The sequence below is a fragment of the Vipera berus genome (genome assembly GCF_964194415.1).
Source record: "Vipera berus genome assembly, chromosome: Z".
NCBI lineage: Eukaryota > Metazoa > Chordata > Lepidosauria > Squamata > Viperidae > Vipera > Vipera berus.
This window is the reverse complement of record NC_138205.1, coordinates 60899996-60920830: the sequence shown is the minus strand read 5'-3', so window position 1 is coordinate 60920830 and position 20835 is coordinate 60899996. Positions and strand designations below refer to the sequence as shown.

The 20835-nt window shown below is 41.2% G+C and overlaps 1 protein-coding gene across 4 annotated transcripts in view; it reads right to left on the bottom strand.

Moving 5' to 3' along the window:
• The window catches only part of GRB10 (growth factor receptor bound protein 10), a 285454-nt gene that overhangs the window by 34778 nt on the left and 229841 nt on the right, over positions 1-20835 (bottom strand). For all 4 annotated transcript variants that reach the window (XM_081345558.1, XM_081345556.1, XM_081345559.1 and 1 more), the window contains 4 exons: positions 18197-18312; positions 17076-17150; positions 8392-8529; positions 1733-1843 (listed from right to left, as the gene is read on the bottom strand). In XM_081345558.1, the coding sequence (XP_081201684.1) occupies positions 1733-1843; positions 8392-8529; positions 17076-17150; positions 18197-18312 (440 nt within the window). The remainder of the gene's footprint in view (positions 1-1732; positions 1844-8391; positions 8530-17075; positions 17151-18196; positions 18313-20835) is intronic.

The following is a 20835-nucleotide window of genomic DNA, read 5'->3' as shown; positions in this document are numbered from 1 at the left end:
TTTAATTTTCTCCCGGGCCTTATGATCAGCCAAAGGATCCTCAAACCACCGCCTCAAGGATGACATGAATCGGTTGAAGTCGTTGAGTTCTGGGGCGTTGAGTTCTGGAGTCATGCAGGTTCACCACCCAGTCTGCAGCCGGTCCATCCAGGGCAGATTGCACAATACGGATGCAGGCTTTGTCACTGGGGATGTCCCATCCATATTCTTTCATATAGCTGAGGACTTGGGTTAGGAAAAACCCCAAGCGTGGTGGCTCACCCCTGAATTTTGCTTCCAGGGGTGGAAGTCTTTGAATGGATTGTTGTCTATGCAGCGGGCGGTATTGCCCCTCATCCTGATTCCCGTCTGTGGTTCTGGGGGGGTACTACTGAGGCAGCAACTCCTGTTCCAGCAGATGGCCCTGGTGTTCCAGGTACCGGATTCCCCCCCCACTGTCTCTCCAGTTGCTGCCCCAGGTGCTTCTGTAGCTGCAGTACTCAGCCTTCTCCTCCCTTAAGTGAGCTAAGGGTTTTCTTCATTAGGTCAATAGCTTTCTCTAGCATCCTCTCCTCTTCACTGACATGCAGGGAGCTCTCCATCTCCTGCCTCCATTCAGGTTGGTGGTTGCCCCGCCTTAGGGTCACTTTCCTCAATGCCTTTTCCCACTCACTTTTCCTTCCAACGCCCATCGACCACCGGGGTTTTCGGTCGTGTGGCTCCACCACTTCTTCCCCGGAGGAATATGATGCTTCAGCTTCTGACCGTTGCTGGGATTTCGTTTGGAGGGAAAACTCCCTTTCCATGGGGCTTTCCTCCTCTCTTGCTTCATCGTCAGACATTGTATTTATTGCAAAGTCCCCCGGTAAGGTTTTCTCTTCCAGGTTGACTCTTACAGCAGATCCTGTCTAATGTCAGGACCCACCCCAATCCACGTCTTAGGAAAGAAAGAACTCTTGGAGCCAGGATTGTCCAAGAAGGAGCTTTTACTAAAACATGATTGTTAGTGGAAATACTAGACAGGATCTGAAACTGTGTTACCGATTGGTACTTTTAAATTGTCTCCAAGTGAAATCCCCTCCCTTCAGTCCCTTTGGTCAGTCCCGGATCAATTAAAGTTCAGGTGTCAAAACCTTCCATGGGAAAAGAAATCTTCCATGCCTTTACGACATTTACTTCCTCCCTTTCAGATTCTAATTGCAGATACAAACCAGATCTCTCCCCCCACTTTCTTTGTTCTTCTCAGTTCAAAGGTTCTTCCCCTGCTCTGATGACGCCTGCAGGCAGACTGAATAAACAACCTTGTATTAAATGGATAGAGATGGCCAATTAATATCTTCTCCTGTCCTCCTTGGAGAAATGGCAGAATCCAGTGAGGGTGTAAGATTTTAGAACATACAAATAGAGATTTATGAATGGGATATAAATGGATTCTGACACAGAGTGTTCATATAAATTGAGAAATGTCTGAATAGACATATAGGCTTTATCTCCTTTTTGAAAAAATCCAGGCAAAGTCTGAAAGTTCAATAGACAATGGAAGGCATCTAATGAATTTACTGCTTTGGGAAAACTGTGAAATGAGGACCTCTATGCTCTCCATTAATATTATGCCAGATTAGTAGCTAATAACTGCCTGCCATACCATTTGAAAACAGTCAAATTGAAATCACAATAATTTTTAAAAGTAATGTAAAAATCTGTAAAACTTAATACCATGAACCACAAATTTTGTAATATTTTAAGCCTATACCTTTATACAAAAGCCATAGTCGGTCGGTGCACTGTACATTTTTTTGCATGCTATTAATGAAAAGATATTGCTGTCTTCAAGATCAGCTAGCAATTGAAGGTGTCTTGGTTCCTGGGGAAAGAGTTGTAATAGTTAAAGAAGTGTCAAACCATTATTTTATATTATCTGAAAATATAAAGAACAACAAAAGGGCAATAAAAGCACACTAAATATTTCTTAGTTGTTACCTCTAGCAGCAATAAACTTGGTTAGTAATGTTATCTTCCATATATTCAAAAAAACTGCTATGTGTTTAAAGACTTAGCATTTCTTCTCTATCAAATGTTAAAGTTCCTATCAAATGCTTTTAAAAATTGACTAATTCCTCACAACCTCAATTTATATTTGGGAACACTTTTTTCTGATTAACTTTTTAGATCATTCAGTGAAGTCCTGCTTCTCTACAGGTCTGAGGTTTCAGGGGTGACTTCAAAGTGATGGTAAATGGGTGGAAGGTAAGCTTCATTACAAAATGCTCATTTTTTAATAAAAAGACAATGGCAAGATGAGTTTAATTATATTTCAGATCTTATGGGTTTGCTGTGTCATATTTGTGTAGATACTTTGTATTTCCATGCTATTATTATTATTATTATTATTATTATTATTATTATTATTATTATTATTATTATTATTATTATTATTATTATTATTATTATTATTATGCTCTGACAAGCCTATTTCTTTAAATAACTTCCAAGCCTATTTTGAATCATAGAACAATATGGTTGAAAAAGACCTTGGAGGACTTCTAGTCCCAAAGCAGGAATTCTTACTCCATCCTGACAAATAGCTGTTCAATCTTTTCTTGAAGACCTCCAGTGATGGAGCACCCACAACTCCTGGAGGCAAGTTGTTTGATATTGAACTTGATTCTACTTTAAGTGCCTTTTAAGTCTTTCTAACATAGCAAATTTGTTTGCATAGTAAGGAAGCCCAAAAACTTAGAGAAGGGACCATTTATTGACTGTATTGTTTAAAAGAGTAGCTTTATTGATCCACAAAGGCAGAATCATCATATTTATTCAAGAAACTGACAAATTTGGATTAAACAGGAAATGATGGAGTACCAGGCAGAATAACTGAATTATCTTACAAAAGATAAATGTATCTTTGAAGATTTCTATGTAGAACTTTGAACTCATTCCCAGGGATAAATTATGGACAAAACTGGAGGCCACTACAATTGGTTGGCATCTTCTATTTTTAAATTCAGCAGATTTATATAAATATATCTCTGTAATATATTTGGGATATTTAATTTGTCTCACTCTAATGGCCAGGGGCTAAACAGAAATGCTGTTAATGCTTCTTCTATTTTTTAATTATATTAAGACAGTCAGACAAATTTAGATTTTACTAATCCAACTAACAAATAAACATCTCTCTGTGCCACTATGTCACAACCTGGTGGTGTTTGTTTCAATTACACTTTCAAACACAAGGCCTGGGGGCCGAATCCGGCCCGCAAAGTGGTTTCATGTGGCCCGTGAAGCCATACTGGAAACAGTGAGGGAACGGCCCCCACTGCCTTGGCCCTGGCCCAGAGACCCTCCTTCTGCCAGAGACCCTCAGATCTGTCCCACTCCTACCCAGGCCCCCATAGGCACCTTTGATGTGAACGATGTAGAGCTGGCCATGCCCACCCAGTAGGTCATATGCACTCTAGCCATGCCCACCCAGTAGGCCACGTCCATCCTGGCCATACCCACCCGGCCCCTTGAGGGCAACCACAATGCTGATGTGGCCCTCAATGAAATTGAGTTTGACACCCCTGCACTAGGGAGTCTGGAGAGATCCTTTCAATTCTCACCTTCTGCTGACCAGTGAAGTAGAGTAGAGTAGAGTAGAGTAGAGTAGAGTAGAGTAGAGTAGAGTAGAGTAGAGTAGAGTAGAGTAGAGTAGAACAGAACAGAACAGAACAGAATAGAATCTGGAAGGGGCCTTGGAGGTCTTCCTATCCAGGCCCCTGCTTAAGTAAGAGAACCTATACCATCTCAGACAAGTAGCTGTCCAGTCTCTTCTTAAAAACCTCCAGTGATGGAGCACCCACAACATCTGAGGGCAAGTTGTTCCACTGGTTAATTGTTGTCACTGTTAGGAGTTTCTCCTTAATTTCAGGTTGCTTCTCTCTTTGATCAGCTTCCAACCATTGTTTCCTGTCCTGCCCTCTTGGTGCTTTGGAGAATAATTTGACCCCCTGTTGTTTGGGGCAGCCCCTCAAATATTGGAATACTGCTATGATGTCACCCCTGTTTCTTCTTTTCTTTAGACTAGCCAAACCCAAGTCCTGCAGCTGTTCTTTATATGTTTTAGTCTCCAGGCCTTTGATCATCTTAATCACTCTTCTTTGCACTTTTTCCAAAGTCTCAACACCTTTTTTGTAGTATGGTGACCAAAATTGGTTGCAGTATTCCAGGTGTGGTTTCACTAGGGTTTTATAAAGCGGTACTAATACTTCACATGATCTTGATTCTATGCCTCTTTTTACACAACCCACGATTTTATTCACTTTTTTGGCAGTGGCTGCTGTACACTGCAGGCTCACAGTCAAATGATCATCCACTAGGACTCCAAGGTCCCTTTCACAGTTACTGGTTTTGAGACAGGTCTCCCCTAATCTTTACTTAAACCTTTGATTTTTCTTGCCTAAAAGTAAAACTTTGCTTTCCTCCACATTGAAACTCATTTTCATGGATAGAGCCCATTGTTCAAGTTTGTCAACATCTTTTTGGATTCTGAGTTTGTCTTCTGGGGTGTTGGCTATTCCTGCCAGTTTAGTGTCATCTGCAAATTTGATGAGTTCCCCTTCTATTTGTTATCTAAGTCATTAATGAAGATATTGAATAGTATTGGGCCTAAGACGGAGCCTTGTAGTACCCCACTCCTTACTTTTCTCCATGTGGATGTAGCACCATTGAGGACTACTCATTGAGTAGTTTGTCAGCCAGCTACAAATCCATCTGCTGGTGATGTTGTCTATTCCACCTTTTTCTAGCTTACCAAGCAGTAGATTGTGGTCTATTTTGACAAATGCCTTACTGAAATCTAAGTATTATATGTCCACAACGTTTTGCTGGTTTACTAATTTGGTCACTTTATCAAAGAATGAAATAAGATTGGTTTGGCATGATCTGTTTTTAACAAACCTGTGCTGGCTACCAGTTATAATTTTGTTTGCTTCTACTTGTTCACAAATCTGTTTTCTGATTATCTTTTCCAGGATCTTCCCAAGTATTGATGTCAAACTGATTGATCTGTAGTTTCCTGGGTCTGGTTTTTCCCCCATTTCTTGAAGATGGGAACCACATCAGCCCTTTTCCAATCCTCAGGTACTTCCCCAGTGCTTCAGGTTTTTTGAAAGATGTGGTGCAATGGTTCTGAGATAACATCTGCCAGCTCCTTCAGAACTCTTCAGTAATCTGTCAGGAGCTGGTGATTTATATTCATCAAGGTCATATAGGTTTTCTCTTACCATTTTCTTGCTTATTTTAATTTTTGTTTCTAGTTCGTCTTTTGCAGTAGTTTTTTTGGTATGTTGTACTACAATTTCTTTTTGTGGGAAGATTGATGCAAAGAATGAGTTAAGTAGCTCTGCTTTCTCCCTGTTGCCTGTTACGTCCTTGCCATATTCTCTTTTATTGGACCTTCTAAAGAGAGAAAGAGTCAAGTTTCTTTGACTTTTTTCTTGTTATTAATATGCTAAATGTTTTGTGGTTGTCATAAAACTCCAATGCCTTAAGTGGCATGTCCAGTCAAACTTATTTTTATTGTCCTTGATTTCTGCTCCAAGTCTTTGTTCATTCTGAATCTTTGCTTTCCTAACTTTGTCTTTGCATGTTCTGGCTATCTGCTAATAATCAGCCTTAGTTATGTGTCCCTCTTTCCAAGTTTTTTTTTCCCTTTTTGTCTTTCAGTTTGTCTGAGAGACATTTATGCAGCCATGCTGTTTTCCTCTTGACTTTCTTGTTTTTCTTTTTCAGTGGTATTGTGCTTGACTGGGCTTTTATGATAGCATTTTTCAGAGTTTCTCATGCTTCTCAAGTTGTTTACCCCTTTAGGGTTTTCATCCATGGAATCTTTTCTAGGTTCTCTCTGAGTTTGTTAAAATCAGCTAGTTTGAAGCTTAAGACACTGGTTGAATTATTTTCTATTGTTTGTGTTTGTATTATATTGAATTCCAGTATGACATGGTCACTTTCCCTCAAGGTTCCGACAATCAACTCGCTCAACCACTTTATTAGTAAGAATTAGGTCCAGTATAGCTTTACTTCTAGTTCCCTCCTCCACCTTTTGGATGACAAAATTGTCAGCTAAGTTGGTTAGAAATATGTTTGATCTCCTGCTCATTGCAGAGTTTTCTCCCAGCTGATATCTGGGTAGTTGAAGTCTCCCATTAACAAACATATGTTTGTTAACTGGTTGGCAAAGAGTCCATCTATTTCTTAAGATTGGTTGGGTGGCCTGTAGTATAAACCTATGGCAATGTCACTTTCCCCCCTTTTATATGGACCATATACATTCTCAGGGGCTTTTATCTTTGATCATAGGCATTTCTGTTGATATGTAGTATTCTCTTACATATAGTGCAACTCCCATCCTCTTTTTGTAATTCTGTTTCTTTTGAACAAGTTGTATCCATCTATCTATCCATTCCAGTCATTGGTTTTATCCCACAAGGTTCCTGTAATGCCAACTATATCATATGTACTCACATGTATTATTGCTTCTAGTTCACCCTCTTTGTTCCCCAAGCTTTGACCATTAGTATATAAGCATTTAAGACTTTTATGTCTTTCTGTGGGATGTTTCCTGAATCTCCTGATTGCTGTTTGAGTTTTTCCCTACCTCATTGTTTGATTTTTTTTCTTGGAATTTATGATTGGTTTTGTGTTCTAGAGATTCTAAAGGTGGCTCACCCTTCACCCTTAATTTTAGTTTAAATTCCTTGTAATGAGTTGGGCCAGTCTTTTTCCAAGTACATTTTCCCTGTTTTACTGAGGTGCAGCCCATCCATTGCCAAGTCCTTTGCATAGGAAATGCAGTCTATGATCCAGGAAACCAAAGTTTTCTTGGTTACACCAACCCTTTAGCCAGTTGTTTATTTCTAGAATTCTTTTTCCCCTCAATGGGTGTTGGCCTTTTGTTGGGAGTACTGATGAGAACACTACTTGTGCTCCTAGCTCCTTAACTTTATTGCCTAGTAGCTTATAGACTCTCAATATTGTGCTCAGGTTCTTTGTTGTGTCATTCATCCCAATGTGAAGGAGGAGGAAAGGGTAGTAATCTGTCGGCCTAATTATTTTGGTTAGGTTCTCAGCCACATCTTTGATTTTTGCTCCAGGGGACAACATATCCCCCTGGATTGCATGTCTGGTCGGCAAATGGCTGACTCTGTTCCTTTGAGAATAGAATCTCTTATGACCAACGCTCTCCTTCCTATTTTGGGGGGTGCAATCTGAGGTGCTTTTCTGTTTATCTCAGGTGTGTTTGCTGATGCAACTTTTTAAGGGATATTTGGTGCTGATTCTTTGCTAGGTATCTGCATGTTTTCCTTGAGGGGGAGGTTGTGGGCCTGTGTATTTCCATCTAGGGGGAGAAATCAACTGCTCAGTTTTAATGGGGTTGTTTCTGGTTGGGCTAGATTGGGCAGTAGGGGTTTGTTAGATGTATGCTGCTTCTGCCTTTGATTACCATGTTTCCTTCTATGTGTGACATCCCTCCATTTGTCTTCCTCCAAGGGTTTATCAATACGATCAAATCCTTTGGGAGTTATTTGTTCATTATTTGGTTCAGTTTGGGTATAGCTTTTTTGTGTAGGTTGGAGTTTGGCTCTAGATCCCTTACTTTTTCCTCTAGTACTTAACATAGTTTACATTTAATGCATGTACAATTTGGGTGTTTTGGGGGCATAAGCACATACATGTATTGCATACCACAATAGTATCAGTTGCCTCTTCTATGAGTTTGAAAACCCCTCTTTTTGGTTGGTGGATGTGCTTTGCTGTTAGCCTTGTTACTTCCTTCTCTGTTTTAGGTAATTGTGCCTATTTTTTTCCTATTCTTTTTTCTGCCTGTTTGTGCTCGTGTTTCTACCTTGTTATTTATTTAACCTTCTTACTAGTATATTAGTTTTATTTAACCTTTTCTTCGTTCAGTATCAGTCACCTCTTCCGTACGTTTGTTGTTTGAAAACCCCTCTTTTTGGTTGGTGTATGTGCTTTGCACTATCTGATGGAATCATAAAGAATATATGAAGCTTTCAAATATTTGGAATTGGTCATCTGGGCATTCATTTTGTGAAGATATTTTTTTTAAATTGCAACTGAGAATGCTCAGAGAAGAGACACTGCTATTTTCTTGTGGAAAGGGGAAGACAATACTAATGATCAGCCACAGGTTTTTCATGTGATGGTACCCAACACTGTAATTACAAAGATCACAACTCATTACAAGGATCTAATCTAAAACCTTAAGAAGCCCTTTACTGGCATTAAGTTATGCACCAAAACTAAGCTTACAATGAAATCCAGAGCACAGAGTAATTGAAGTTTACACTCCAACATATTACTGACAAGGTCTGTTGCTTATCTTATTAAACTAGTCTAACTAACAAGTACCTTTGAAGACCCTTTTGTAGAGCAATAAAGTCCAGATTTTCTCAGACAACCATATAGCTTCTTCCATGATTTTCTTCCCAATTCTTTCACATGTAAAAACCCCTGAATTTCTGGACAACTGTTTGAATTTAAAAATTTCTGTTGAAGATAAAGGGAAATGTTGAATTCTACAATTACAAAGAAAGTGGTACATGCAAGAGATATTACTTACTAATGGTTATTGTACGAATGCAAATATTTATGCTAAAAAAAATTTAAAAACCCAACAGCCAGACACTTCAACAGGGAAGAGATTTTCCAGTTTATTTCTCTAGAAAAATATTATCATGTAATGAATAATTCTAAAATCTACTGCTAATAAAATCACTATATTATGATCAGAAGCTATTTTGGTTGTAAGTATAGAGGCATTCCAGAGATGGCCAATGACATAACCCCCTATAACGGAGACAATAGTAGCAAGTTGCTACTCTACAATAAGCAAATCTATATAATCTATGTTGATCACACCTCCTAGTTATTTTGTTTTAAAAACAAAGCAATAAACATGTTGACAAGAGATGCACTGTTCATACATCATTAGCTTCCCCAGCCTGGTATCAATAGATATTAACATTTAATCTCCAAAACATTTAGTACAGAATTCCAGCCCAATATATCTTGGCAGAACCAGACTTGAAAAAACTGAACTTTGCTAGGGTTAAAAAAAAACCCTGCATATGAGACGTTGAATAGTCTCATATTAACATTTCCACAGGGTTACTGAGAACCAGTTTGATATAATGATAAGGCATCTGATTAGAAACTGAAAGATCAAAAGTTCTAATTCAAATTTGGGCATAAAGCCAGCTGGGTGACCTTGGACCAGTTACTTTTCTCAACCATAAGAAGGAGGCAATGGCAAATCACTTCTGACAAACTTGGGCAAAAATGTGCAGGGAATTACCAGGTAATCTCCAAGAACTGGACATGATTGAGCGTGTGTGCTTGTGCGCACATACACACACACATACACACACCAGAGATAGCCAGTTTGATATGATAGTTAAGGCATGAGGCTAGAATTGGGAAAGTATGAGTTCTAATCCTGCCACAGGAACCAATTCAGCTGCTAACCTTGTGCCACTCATTCTCTCTCATAGCCTTGAAAGGGAGGCAACAGCAAACCACTCCAAAACTAAAACTAAAAGTGGATGCTAGGAGACAAGACTGATTCAAAGGCACAAAAAATAGGGAGGATGGGTATTAAACATATATACTACAGCAAGTATTTAATTATTTGTGTATATGTGTAGACACAAACACACAAACACACACACAGAGACACACACAGACACAGACACAGATTATATATACATATATATATATATGTTAAGTATTTGTCAAGTCTTTTTGAATACCTTGCTAGTTAAATCTTCTTTCCTGTTTCAGCCTAGCCCAAGGCTATCCGCAGGCTATAGTCACAACTTATTTATTTATTTTTATTTTATTTTAATCCCATTTATATCCCGCCCTTCTCCGAAGACTCAGGGCGGCTTACAAGCTTAGCAGTAGCCTTCATTCTATGTATATGCCTGCTTATTAGGGCTTTCACACTTATGACAGTTCATTATTTGTGTAAATTATTCAAATTGCTAATAAAGAATTTGGGAGGCTGATATGGCCATTTCGAACTTATTTTGTTCTCATCAGTAAGTCATATCCTTTATCTGAGATTCGAACCTGGGCTAATTATATATTAGGCAGTTGTTTTAATATAAATAGATAAAGGGTATGACTGAAGCTCAGACCATGAGCTTCTTGTAATGTAGCATGGTATGGACCATGAGGGAACAGCTGACAACGGAGACTCTGTAACTCAGCTTTATTTCAGTTCTGAACAAGACAAACCCGGAGCTCTTTCAGACCCCCTTAAATACTCTAGCCAGTGTGCTTTTGACCAATCCCTGCATTGGAATATCCCACCGAATGCTGGTCAACCAATCTGAGCATATGCCAGTGCCACCTGCTGTTGCCGGCGGCCAAGCTGTCAAATTACCTCAACTATGTACACAACACCCCTTCCCCCAATATAAGAACAATAAACACATAATAACTTGACACTGCTGTAGTGCACAAATTCTTGATTGCCTTCCACCCCTTGACCTCACGACCTTACATAGTCCTCCAGATATGCTGGTGCCTTGTGAGTCCTGCTAGAATGCCTTATAGGCTGCTCAGACCTGGCAGGCATCAGGCCCTGGTCTTCTATGCCCCAACTGCTCTCATGAGCTAGGTTAAGTGATTGTCCACCCTGGTCCAGTGTCTCTGTGAATGGTTCAGGGTCAGTATAGGCCTCTTGCCTCTTCTGCCTACTTGCCAAGGGTTGAGGAGCAAGAAGATAAACATCAAGGTCTCTTGGTGGTGTTGGAGTGACCGGGGGCAATGGTGGTGATTGGAGGGCTTGGGCTTGCTCACGTTGCTGCTTTTCCAGGGCCCGCTTCCTTAGTTGGTCGATGTGCCTTCTGACCTGGCAGCCCCCTTCCCCCTCTGTAGTGTAAGATAATGGTCCAGTTTTGTCAACCACCACCCCTTGAGCCCACATGTCCCCAGAGCCATAGTTCCTGGCCCACACTAGTTTGCCAATGTCAAACTTCCTGGCGGGGCTGGGCTGCTCCACGTCAGCAGCCACTCTATCAGGGTGCAGTCTGTCCAACTTGGTAATGAGATGCCAGCCCCAATGCAGCTCAGCAGGGCTCTTGCCAGTGGCTGTGCATGGTGTGGAGTGTTGCGCTAGTAAGAATTGAGCCAACCTTTGGTGCCAATCACCGGTGATAATGCGTCTCAAAGCGTCCTTGGGTTGTTCTCACCATTCTTTCTGCAAGGCCATTGGTTGATGGGTGGAAGGGTGTGGACATGACATGCCCAATCAAGTTGGCCCTGGTGAAACTGTGGGCCATTGTCAGAGACTAACACATCTGGCAGACCATGCATAGCAAACAGCCACCTTAGCAATCCTAACAAGGGCTTGTGATCAGTAAAGATGGTGAACTCTCTACCATATAGGTAATCATGGAATTTCTTTACGCCTGCAACTAGGGCCAAGGCCTCTTTATCTATCTGGGCGTAATTCCTTTCAGCTTTTGAGAGTGTCCTGGAATAGAAAGCAATTGGTTTTTGTTCTCCATTTTCCTCTAAATGACTTAGTTCTGCGCCCACACCATAAGGGGAGGCATCACATGCTAAACAGATGGGCTTATTGTCAATGAAATGAGTGACTGCTGCATTGCTGGACAGCAATTGCTTAAGGCTCTTAAAACTGTTGTCATGTATAGTGGACCACTTCCAAGGGGTTTTCTTGTCCAACAATCTATGTAATGGCTCTGCAATAGTTGCCTTGTGGGGCAAAAATGCATGGTAAAAGTAGCCCCAGTAAAGCCTGTAGTTCTGCCTTGTTTTTAGGCACAGGAGCCATCTTAATTGCCTTTACCTTGGAGTTGGTGGGGTGGATGCCCTGTGCATCTACCCTGAATCCTAGGAACTCCGTGGATGTCACTCCAATACTGCATTTTTCCTTCTTAAGTTTGAGGCCAGCAGCACGGAATCTACTTAACACAGCCTGCAGCCTATCTGCTAAAACTTCCTCTGACTCCCCAGCAATTAGGACGTCATCAAAATATGGACACACTCCAGGAATACCCTTCAGCGTCTTCTCCATCACTTCTTGGAAGATCCCAGGAACTACGGAGATGCCAAACTGTAAGCGGTTCACTCTGAAGGCTCCTTTGTGTGTCACTATAGTTTGAACGTCAGCTGTTTTGTGGGCAACCGGGAATTGCTGGTACGCCTGTGCCAGGTCGAGCTTGGCAAAAATGGCGCCTGACTGTATTGCCGAGAGGACGTGTTTCACCGATGGGACCAGGTAAGCATGTGGATTTAAGGCCCTGTTTACTGTGGCCTTGTAATCCGCACATATTCTAATTTCCCTGTTTGGTTTAATGGGGGTGACAATGGGGGTTTCCCAATCTCCCCCTTCCACGGGCTCCAAGATCCCCTGTTTAACTAGCTTTTCTAGTTCTCTCTCAATTTTGTACTTGAGAGCAAACGGGACCCTCCTGGCCTTGATTCTTACTGGCAGAACATCGGGTCTTAATTTTAACTTAATGGGGCCCCCCGTGTATTTTCCCAGTTCGCCATTGAACACGTCTGCAAATTTTTTGCAGACAGATTCAAGGCTTCTGGACTGGATGATATTAACTCCCCCAAGCCAAGTGCCCAGGGCATCGAACCAGTCCAGCCCCACCAAATTAGTCCTCTTGCCTTCTGTTACTAATACATCTAAGTGACCCAGGAACCCCTTATATCCTACTAATAATGTGGCTTTACCCTTCATTTTAATTGGGGCCCATTGGAAATCTGCTAATTGAATTTGGGTTGGTTCCAAGGGAATCTGCCACCTGCTCTGGCCACAAATCGATAAATATGTCTCATAAGATATTATTGAGACAGATGAACCCGAATCCACTTCCATTTTGCAAGGAATTCCTTGCAAGCAGATCTCAATTTTGATTTTTGGCTTAAGCAGCTGGTGGATTGTTGACTGGCACACCACCTCCATACTTTCTACAATTGTTTGTGACAGGGTCCCAAGGGGCTCAGTGCTGGGGAATGGCAGGGTTTTTGTACCTGCTGGTGATGAGTCAAGTTCGTTCAGGCTGTCGTGGTCGCAGCTGCAGCAGACGGCTCGTATGTGCCTGGTTTTACTGCAAGACCGGCACTTTGCGCTGCGGAACCTGCAGGTCACCCTTGGATGACTGTCGCCGCAGCTGGCACATCTAGGTCATTGTTTCTGGAACTGTAGCTCGGGTATCTTGAGTTTTTGTTGGCTGTCCCCGGTTTTTTTTTGGTTCACACTGTTGTCGCGTTGGACTTTGAATTTCTCAAGCCTTTGCAGAATGGCATCGAGTTCTGCTTCATTTTCGGGTTCTTCACCTCCACCGTCCACAACACTCTCCTGGTGGACAGATCCACTGGAGCTGTTGCTGGGTTGGAGTGTATTTCTTTGGTTGATTGCCTCCTGGGCCATTATTTCATCAATGACCTCTGACAGGCTCAGAGTTGGCTTAGCGATTATCTTTTGCTGAAGTTGCTGATCACTCAATCCGAAGACGATCCAATCTTGAATCCAGTCTTCTAGATCGGGAAATTTACACATGCGAGTGGCTTGCTGTACCACAGCGACGAAGTCAGTCAATGATTCGCCGGGGAGCTGGTTCCGCTGGATGAACTGTAGCCACCAGAAAAGTTCAGACCTCTTCGGCATGAAATGTTGGCTCAGTTTGTCGGCGAGGTCGGAGTACAACAAGGTTGTGACAGAATCTGGGTTGCACAACCTGATGGCTACATCATAAACGGCTGGACCACTGAGGCACAGCAAAGCTGCTGCCTTCATGTGGTCTTCCATTATTCGGTTTACCAGGAGGTGGCCTTCGATCTGACCCAAGTGCGACTCCCAGCGCTCAGGGTAGCGGATATCGAACTCACGGATGTGCCTCAGTTGTGTCATGCTGTCCCTGTCCAGGATACTGCTTCAGCAGGGAGGAATTTTTTTCCTGGAAGAGTTTTCTCTTTCCACCTTCCAAGTGACTCAGCTAGTGATTGAGCTCAGCGTGAAGCAGTATCCCATCCTCGTCACCAGTGTAATGTAGCGTGGTCTGGCCGAGAGGGAACACCTTACAATGGAGACTCTGTAACTCAGCTTTATTTCAGTTATGAAAAAGACAAACCCGGAGCTCTTTTAGACCCCTTTAAATACTCTAGCCAGTGCGCTTTTGACCAATCCCTGCATTGGAATATCCCGCCGAATGCTGGTCAACCAATCCGAGCATTTGCCAGTGCCACCTGCTGTTGCTGGCGGCCGAGCTGTCAAATTACCTCAACTATGTACACAACACTTCTCATTGCAAAGTTTAGGCTTAAACTGAAGAAAGTAGGGAAAAGCACTAGGCCACTCAGGTATGAATTAAATCATATCCCTGTTGAATATTCAGTAGAGGTGACAAATAGATTTAAGCAATTAGATCTGATAGACAGAGTGCCTGACGAACTATGGACAGAGGTTCACAACATTGTACAACAGGTAGCAACCAAAACCATCCTAAAGAAAAAGAAATGAAAGAAAGCAAAAGGCAAGGAAGAAAGATATGCCCAATTGAGTGCAGAATTCCAGAAAATAGCTAGAAGATATAAGAATGCCTTCTTAAATGAACAGTGCAAAGAAATAGAAGAAAACAATAGAATAGGGAGGACCAGAGATCTTTTCAAGAAAATTGGAGAGATGGAGGGAACGTTCAATGCAAAAATGGGCATGATAAAGGACCAAAATGGCAGGGACCTAACAGAGGCAGAAGAGATTAAGAAGAGGTGGCAAAATTACACAGAAGAACTATACACGAATGAGCTTAATGTCCCTGATAATCACAATGAGGTGGTCACTGACCTCAAGCCAGACATCCTAGAATGTGAAGTGAAGTGAGCCTTAGAAAAGCTGAGCAACAACAAAGCTAGTGGAGGTGACAGTATTCCAGCTGAGCTATTCAAAATCTTAAAAGATGATGCAGTAAAAGTGCTACACTCAATTTGCCAGCAAATTTGGAAAACTCAACAGTGGCCACAGGATTGGAAAAGATCTGTTTACATTCCAATTCCAAAGAAAGGCAGTGCCAAAGAATGTTCAAACTATCGTACCATTGCACTCATTTCTCATGCTAGTAAAGTTATGCTTAAAATCCTACAAGCTAGACTCCAGCAGTATGTGGATCGAGAACTACCAGAAGTAGAGGCAGGATTTCGAAGAGGCAGAGGAACTAGAGATCAAATTGCCAACATATGCTGGATCATGGAGAAAGCTAGAGGGTTCCAGAAAAACATCTACTTCTGCTTCATTGACTATGCTAAAGCCTTTGATTGTGTGGATCATAACAAACTGTGGCAAGTTCTTAAAGAGATGGGTGTAGCAGACTATCTTATTTGTCTCTTGAGAAACCTATATGTGGGCCAAGAAGCAACAGTGAGAACAGGACACGGAACCACTGATTGGTTCAAAATTGGGAAAGGAGTCCAGTAAAGCTGTATACTGTCGCCCTGCCTACTTAACTTATATGCAGAGCACATCATGAGAAAGGCAGGGTTAGATGAATCAAAAGTTGGAATTAAGATTGCCGGACGAAATATCAACAACCTAAGATATGCAGAAGGAAGGACTCACTGGAGAAGAGCCTAATGCTGGGAAAGATTGAGGGCAATAGTAGAAAGGGACTACAGAGAATGAGGTGGCTGGATGGAGTCACTGAAGCAGTAGGTGTGAGCTTAAATGGACTCCAGAAGATGGTAGAGGACAGGAAGGCCTGGAGGAACGTTGTCCATAGGGTCGCAATGGGTCGGACATGACTTCTCAGCTAACAACAACAACTTATATATATATTGGACGTGGTGGATCAGTGGGTTAGGACACTCAGCTTGTTGATCAAATGGTCCACAGTCTGGCGGGTCAAATCCCGAGTGCCACATAACAGAGTGAGCGCCTGTTACTCGTCCCAGCTTCTGCCAACCTAGCAGTTCGAAAGCACGTAAAAATGCAAGTAGAAAAATAGGGACCACTATGGTCCCTATTTCTGTCATGCCATAGATCAGGGGTCAGGGACCCCTGCCTTAGAGAAAAGAGTAACATCTCACAATTAAAGGCAATTTTCAACAAATTTTTCCTTTTGCTCTTTTTTTCCAATGGATATGTCCTGCTTTACTTTGAATGAGATGGCATTATTCCTGATGAAGGTTTATTGCCAGGAAACATTTCACCTGATTCAATGGTATACAAAATTGCCTCTGTTTCTAGCCAATTCCTGCACATATTATTTCACAGCTAGATTGATGCAATTTGTTTTATGCAAAGCCTGCTTTTGAAGACAATTTAGAATTAATAGCTGGTACAAATGCAGATGTATAACACTAACTAGTTAACGTTTATATAGCATCATGTGATCTGAATCGGATACATGGAAGGAGCCTTCTTGAAGACTATAATTAAAATGAAACCTTCATTAGTCAGCCAGACCCTGGGAAACAATGGAAATGCTACCAGTGGCAAATCTTTCACCAGAACATCACAAAGCGTTTTTCTCCTGAACTCAGAAAATAAATAAATATATCTGAATTGTGGCATTTTGACATAGAATTGTTTGAATGAAAAACAAATAGAGAATGAGCAGAAACTTATCAGAATGTAATAATATTACCACACTGCATATAAGATACTTTTTTGGGAGGGGGGGGAAGGGTCAGTAATTCAGCCTTCTTTTTCAGTTTACTTTTCATTTTGAATGTCAAAGAGATCTGTCAATTCCACTTAGCTATAGTTAACAATTACTGTTTTTATTGGCATTTAGAAGAATCAGATCTGTTTTTCCTTGTATTTTCTGTAAGGAAAATAATATTTGGTCACACATTGTATTCAAAATCAAAATTCAAAAAGGTATTTCAAAGGCTTTGCTATAATAATTTAAACTCAACACTATGCTAGTTCAATGCTTGTCTAGTCTTAACATATTCCTTCTTTTGTCCAAACATATTCCTTCTTTTGTCCAATCTATTTTGACATGTACCATTCATTATCTTCTTTGCTCAACTGTATTGCTTTAAAAGCTTACCTGTAAAAGCTGTGACTGTGGAATACAACCATTTGATTGCTGACACCAAGCAATCATCTGTTCTGGAAAAAAATTCTAAAGTCGAGAGAAACAGAATGGTAATAACTTGCTGTTAATATACATCTAACTAATTTAGCACACAATTCTATGTATTAAAAATCTCAGTACACTTTTGCTCAGTTGTTTTTATTATTTGATATATACTTTGCCACTGTGTTCTAATAAGCACTCAAGGCAGCTAACAAAATGTAATACATAATATGTATCTTTTCAATCATAGTATCATGGTCTATTTACACAGATGTATCTAAAAAAATAGCTGTCTAGTTGAAATTAAGGAACAAGGTACCTTAATTACTTGGGTACCTATGTAACTGCTTCCACAGAGATGGTTTTGAAACTCAACATCAGAGCAACAGCATGAGTCATGATATACATATTTAACACCCCAAGAAGATCTACAACAGATACTGTAACCATATACAAATGGGATGATTAAGATACAGATATAGTCAATTTGCTTTCCACTTTCAAAATACAATAATAAAATACTGGGTAATTTTCTTTTCATTTTATTAAGGGAAATTTTGCTGTATCTTTTAACAGACATATTAATCACTGTGAACAACCATATAATTAAAAAAACCTGTACTGCCCATCCTTAGATGTTTAGTGCAAATATCTAAGTTTCTTGTATAGCTGTCTTTCATACTGTATGTTCTAATTGTTAAGGTTTTTAAAGTTATTATTTAGTTATTAATAACTAAACTCAAATAGGAATGTGAAGATGTACAATCTACCACTAAGAGTATACAACTCCACAAAATAGTAATGACCTCTTCCCCAAATGGATACTTGTTGGGAAGTCTGGCTTATAGATAAATATCAATTGAAGGCAAAATGTTTCTGCAAAAAATAGGAAATAATTATCTTTCCATAAAGTAAAAAAGAATTGTTATACTGTTTTCTACTGAGAATTGTTCCAATCATACATAATAAGATTATTTCATATTAATGCCATGATATTTATAAGAGTTGATACTGTACAGTTTCCAAACGAAAGCAAATCTTTTCAGGTTGACAAATTGTGATTACATAAAGGAAAATTATAGAATGCTTACCACAGGATTCTTAAAGAATTCATATTTTGCATAGTTCTTCCTGAATAAAAATTTACTTTCATTTCCCATAGTAGACTCAACTTGAGTAATCAGTTCATGATCTTCCAAGCATCTCTCTAGGCAGAAAATAAAACAGGCATTTTTCATTATCTTCTACAGAATCCTTTCCATATATAAGATATATTCCATATATAAGGACATAGGAAATAGGATAACAGGGTTGGAAAGGACTTTGGAAGTCTTCTAATGTAACGTGATTAATTGTTCTCATTGTCAGGAAATTTCTCCTTAGTTCTAGGTTGGATTTCTTGTTAATGATCTTCCACCTGTTACTTCTTGTCCTGCCCTCAGGTGCTTTGGATTAAGCCCCTCTTCTCTGTGACAGCTTCTCAAATATTAGAAGACTGCTATCAAGTCACCCCAGTCCTTCTCTTCATTAGACTAGACATGCCTCCTTCCTACAAACATTTATTATATGGTTTATCCTCTAGTCATGTCAAACTCACAATGTCACATGACGTCACGCAACATATTGGAGCTTTTTACCATTGCCAGCAATGGGGTGGGTGCGGCTTCTGGATGATGCGTCCAGCCCGTGGGCTGGCAGTTTGACACCCCTGCTCTAGATCCTTATCATCTTTGTTGCTTCTCTCTGTACTCTTTCTAGAGTCTCAGCAACTTTTTTGTATTGTGGTAATCAGAACTGGAGAAAATATTCCAAGTGTGCTCTCACCAGTGCAGTATGAAGTAGTACTAATACTTCATGTGATCTTGACACTATCCCATTGCTGATGCAGCCAAGGACTGCATCAGCAATGGGATAGTGATTTTTGACTTGATTTTTTTTGACAGCTTCAGTACACTGTTGGCTCATATTTAAGTCTCCACTAGGACACCTAGCTCTCAGTCTTAAGTGCTGAGCCAGGTCCACCTATTCTATACTACTGCATTTGCTTTTCTTGCCTTAATCTAAGGCCTTACTTTTCTCATGGCCAAAATTCTTTTTGTTGGATAGGACCCAGTCTGTCTTCTTACCTATCTTATCTACCAAGTTTTCCTGAAAATAGGACCTATCCTGAAATAAACCCTAGCCTGATTTTTATGTGTGTGCCTAATATAAACCCTATCCCCCAAAATAAGGCCTAGTTAAGACCCTGCCCTCTGGTTACAGGAGGTGGGACGAGGTGCATGTGTAAAAATCAAGCTAGGGCAGGGGTGGGGGAGGAGCTGCCCTATGCACCCTGCATCTGCTTACTTCAGGGCCATGGCACCCAGGTCACACCCTGCTTGGTGACCTCCCCCCACCAGTTCAATGACCTGGTTGCCTTCCTGCCTCTTCCCTTCCATTTCCCTCCTGAGCCATAATGCCATGTTATGGATGATGGGTCTTACCTGGTCCCCCTCCACCATTTTGAAGCTAGGGAGTAGTGACAGCAAAAGGGTCTGCTGCCATTGCACAACAGCCATGTCTGCCACTGGAGGGGCTTTCTTCAGTCCCTGCCATCCCCCTTTCCCCCTGCGGACCACCTGCTCAGCAGCAGCCTTCTCCTCCTCCAAATCTCCTATGGGTTATGCTGTGACCGGGGGGTGTAAGGCTCCACTGCTACCTCCCTTCATCAGGCCTGGTAGCCCTCCATTACTGCACCACACTTTCTTGCCATCCTGCCAGCACCCATGCAGGAAGTGGATCTGCTCAAGGGCTTTGCAGAACCATTGGGAAAGAGGAGCCTGGCCTCACCCAGCTCCAGCTGGCATGGTTTCCCTGAAGCTTAGCATCCTTCCATATGAAGAGTCCTTCCTTTCCTCCCTTCTTCCAGGAGGAAAGTGGCAGCAAATGGGCTGCCATTTCTACAATGGAGAAGGGAGACGCGGTGTAAAGACCCCACTTCAATCTACATCTTAAGAAAACAGAACTCTTGGAAATGGTTTCTTCCAACAGGAATTATTTATTAAGAGAAATTGATAGTTGGTATGCTAGACAGGATCTGGGGAATTCACTCCACCATTAAATGTTTTAAAGTGTTCTCAAGTGGCCCCCCACTTGCAGTTCTTCCAGGCGATTCAAATTGGCAGATTTCTAGATGTTACTGCAGGAAAAATAACATCCATCCGGCTCCATCGGCACGATCATTCATCTTATTGCCCAGATTCCAAGTGTTGCCTCTTTCCCCCTCCCCTTATCCCTCGCTGTCGGTAAAGAGCAGATCTTCAGAAAGGCATAGGTTGAAAGGCAAATGGCCACATTGTTTGGTTAATAGACCCAAAGTGAATCAACAAAGGGTTACTTTGTATTGTATCCAAGAAGTGGAAGTAATAAAAACCCCATGCATATCCCCTCCCCTTTTTTTAGTATGACAGAATCCAGGAGATAGTAAGGATTAGTTTGTAATTTAAAGAAGATAGATAGAAATGAAATATAACTGGATTCTGACACGGAGACTGATGCAGGACGGCAAGAAAGTGTGCAAGAAACTGCAGTGGTGGTGACAGAGGGCTGATGGAGAGATACCACAGCTGACACAGGGAGGCAGCAGGGGAGGCTTGTGCCTCCTAGTCACAGTGCAAGCCATGGGAGAGTTGGAGAAGGAGGCAGCTACCACCAGGCAGGTGATCTGTGGAGTGAAGTGGGGGTGGTAGGT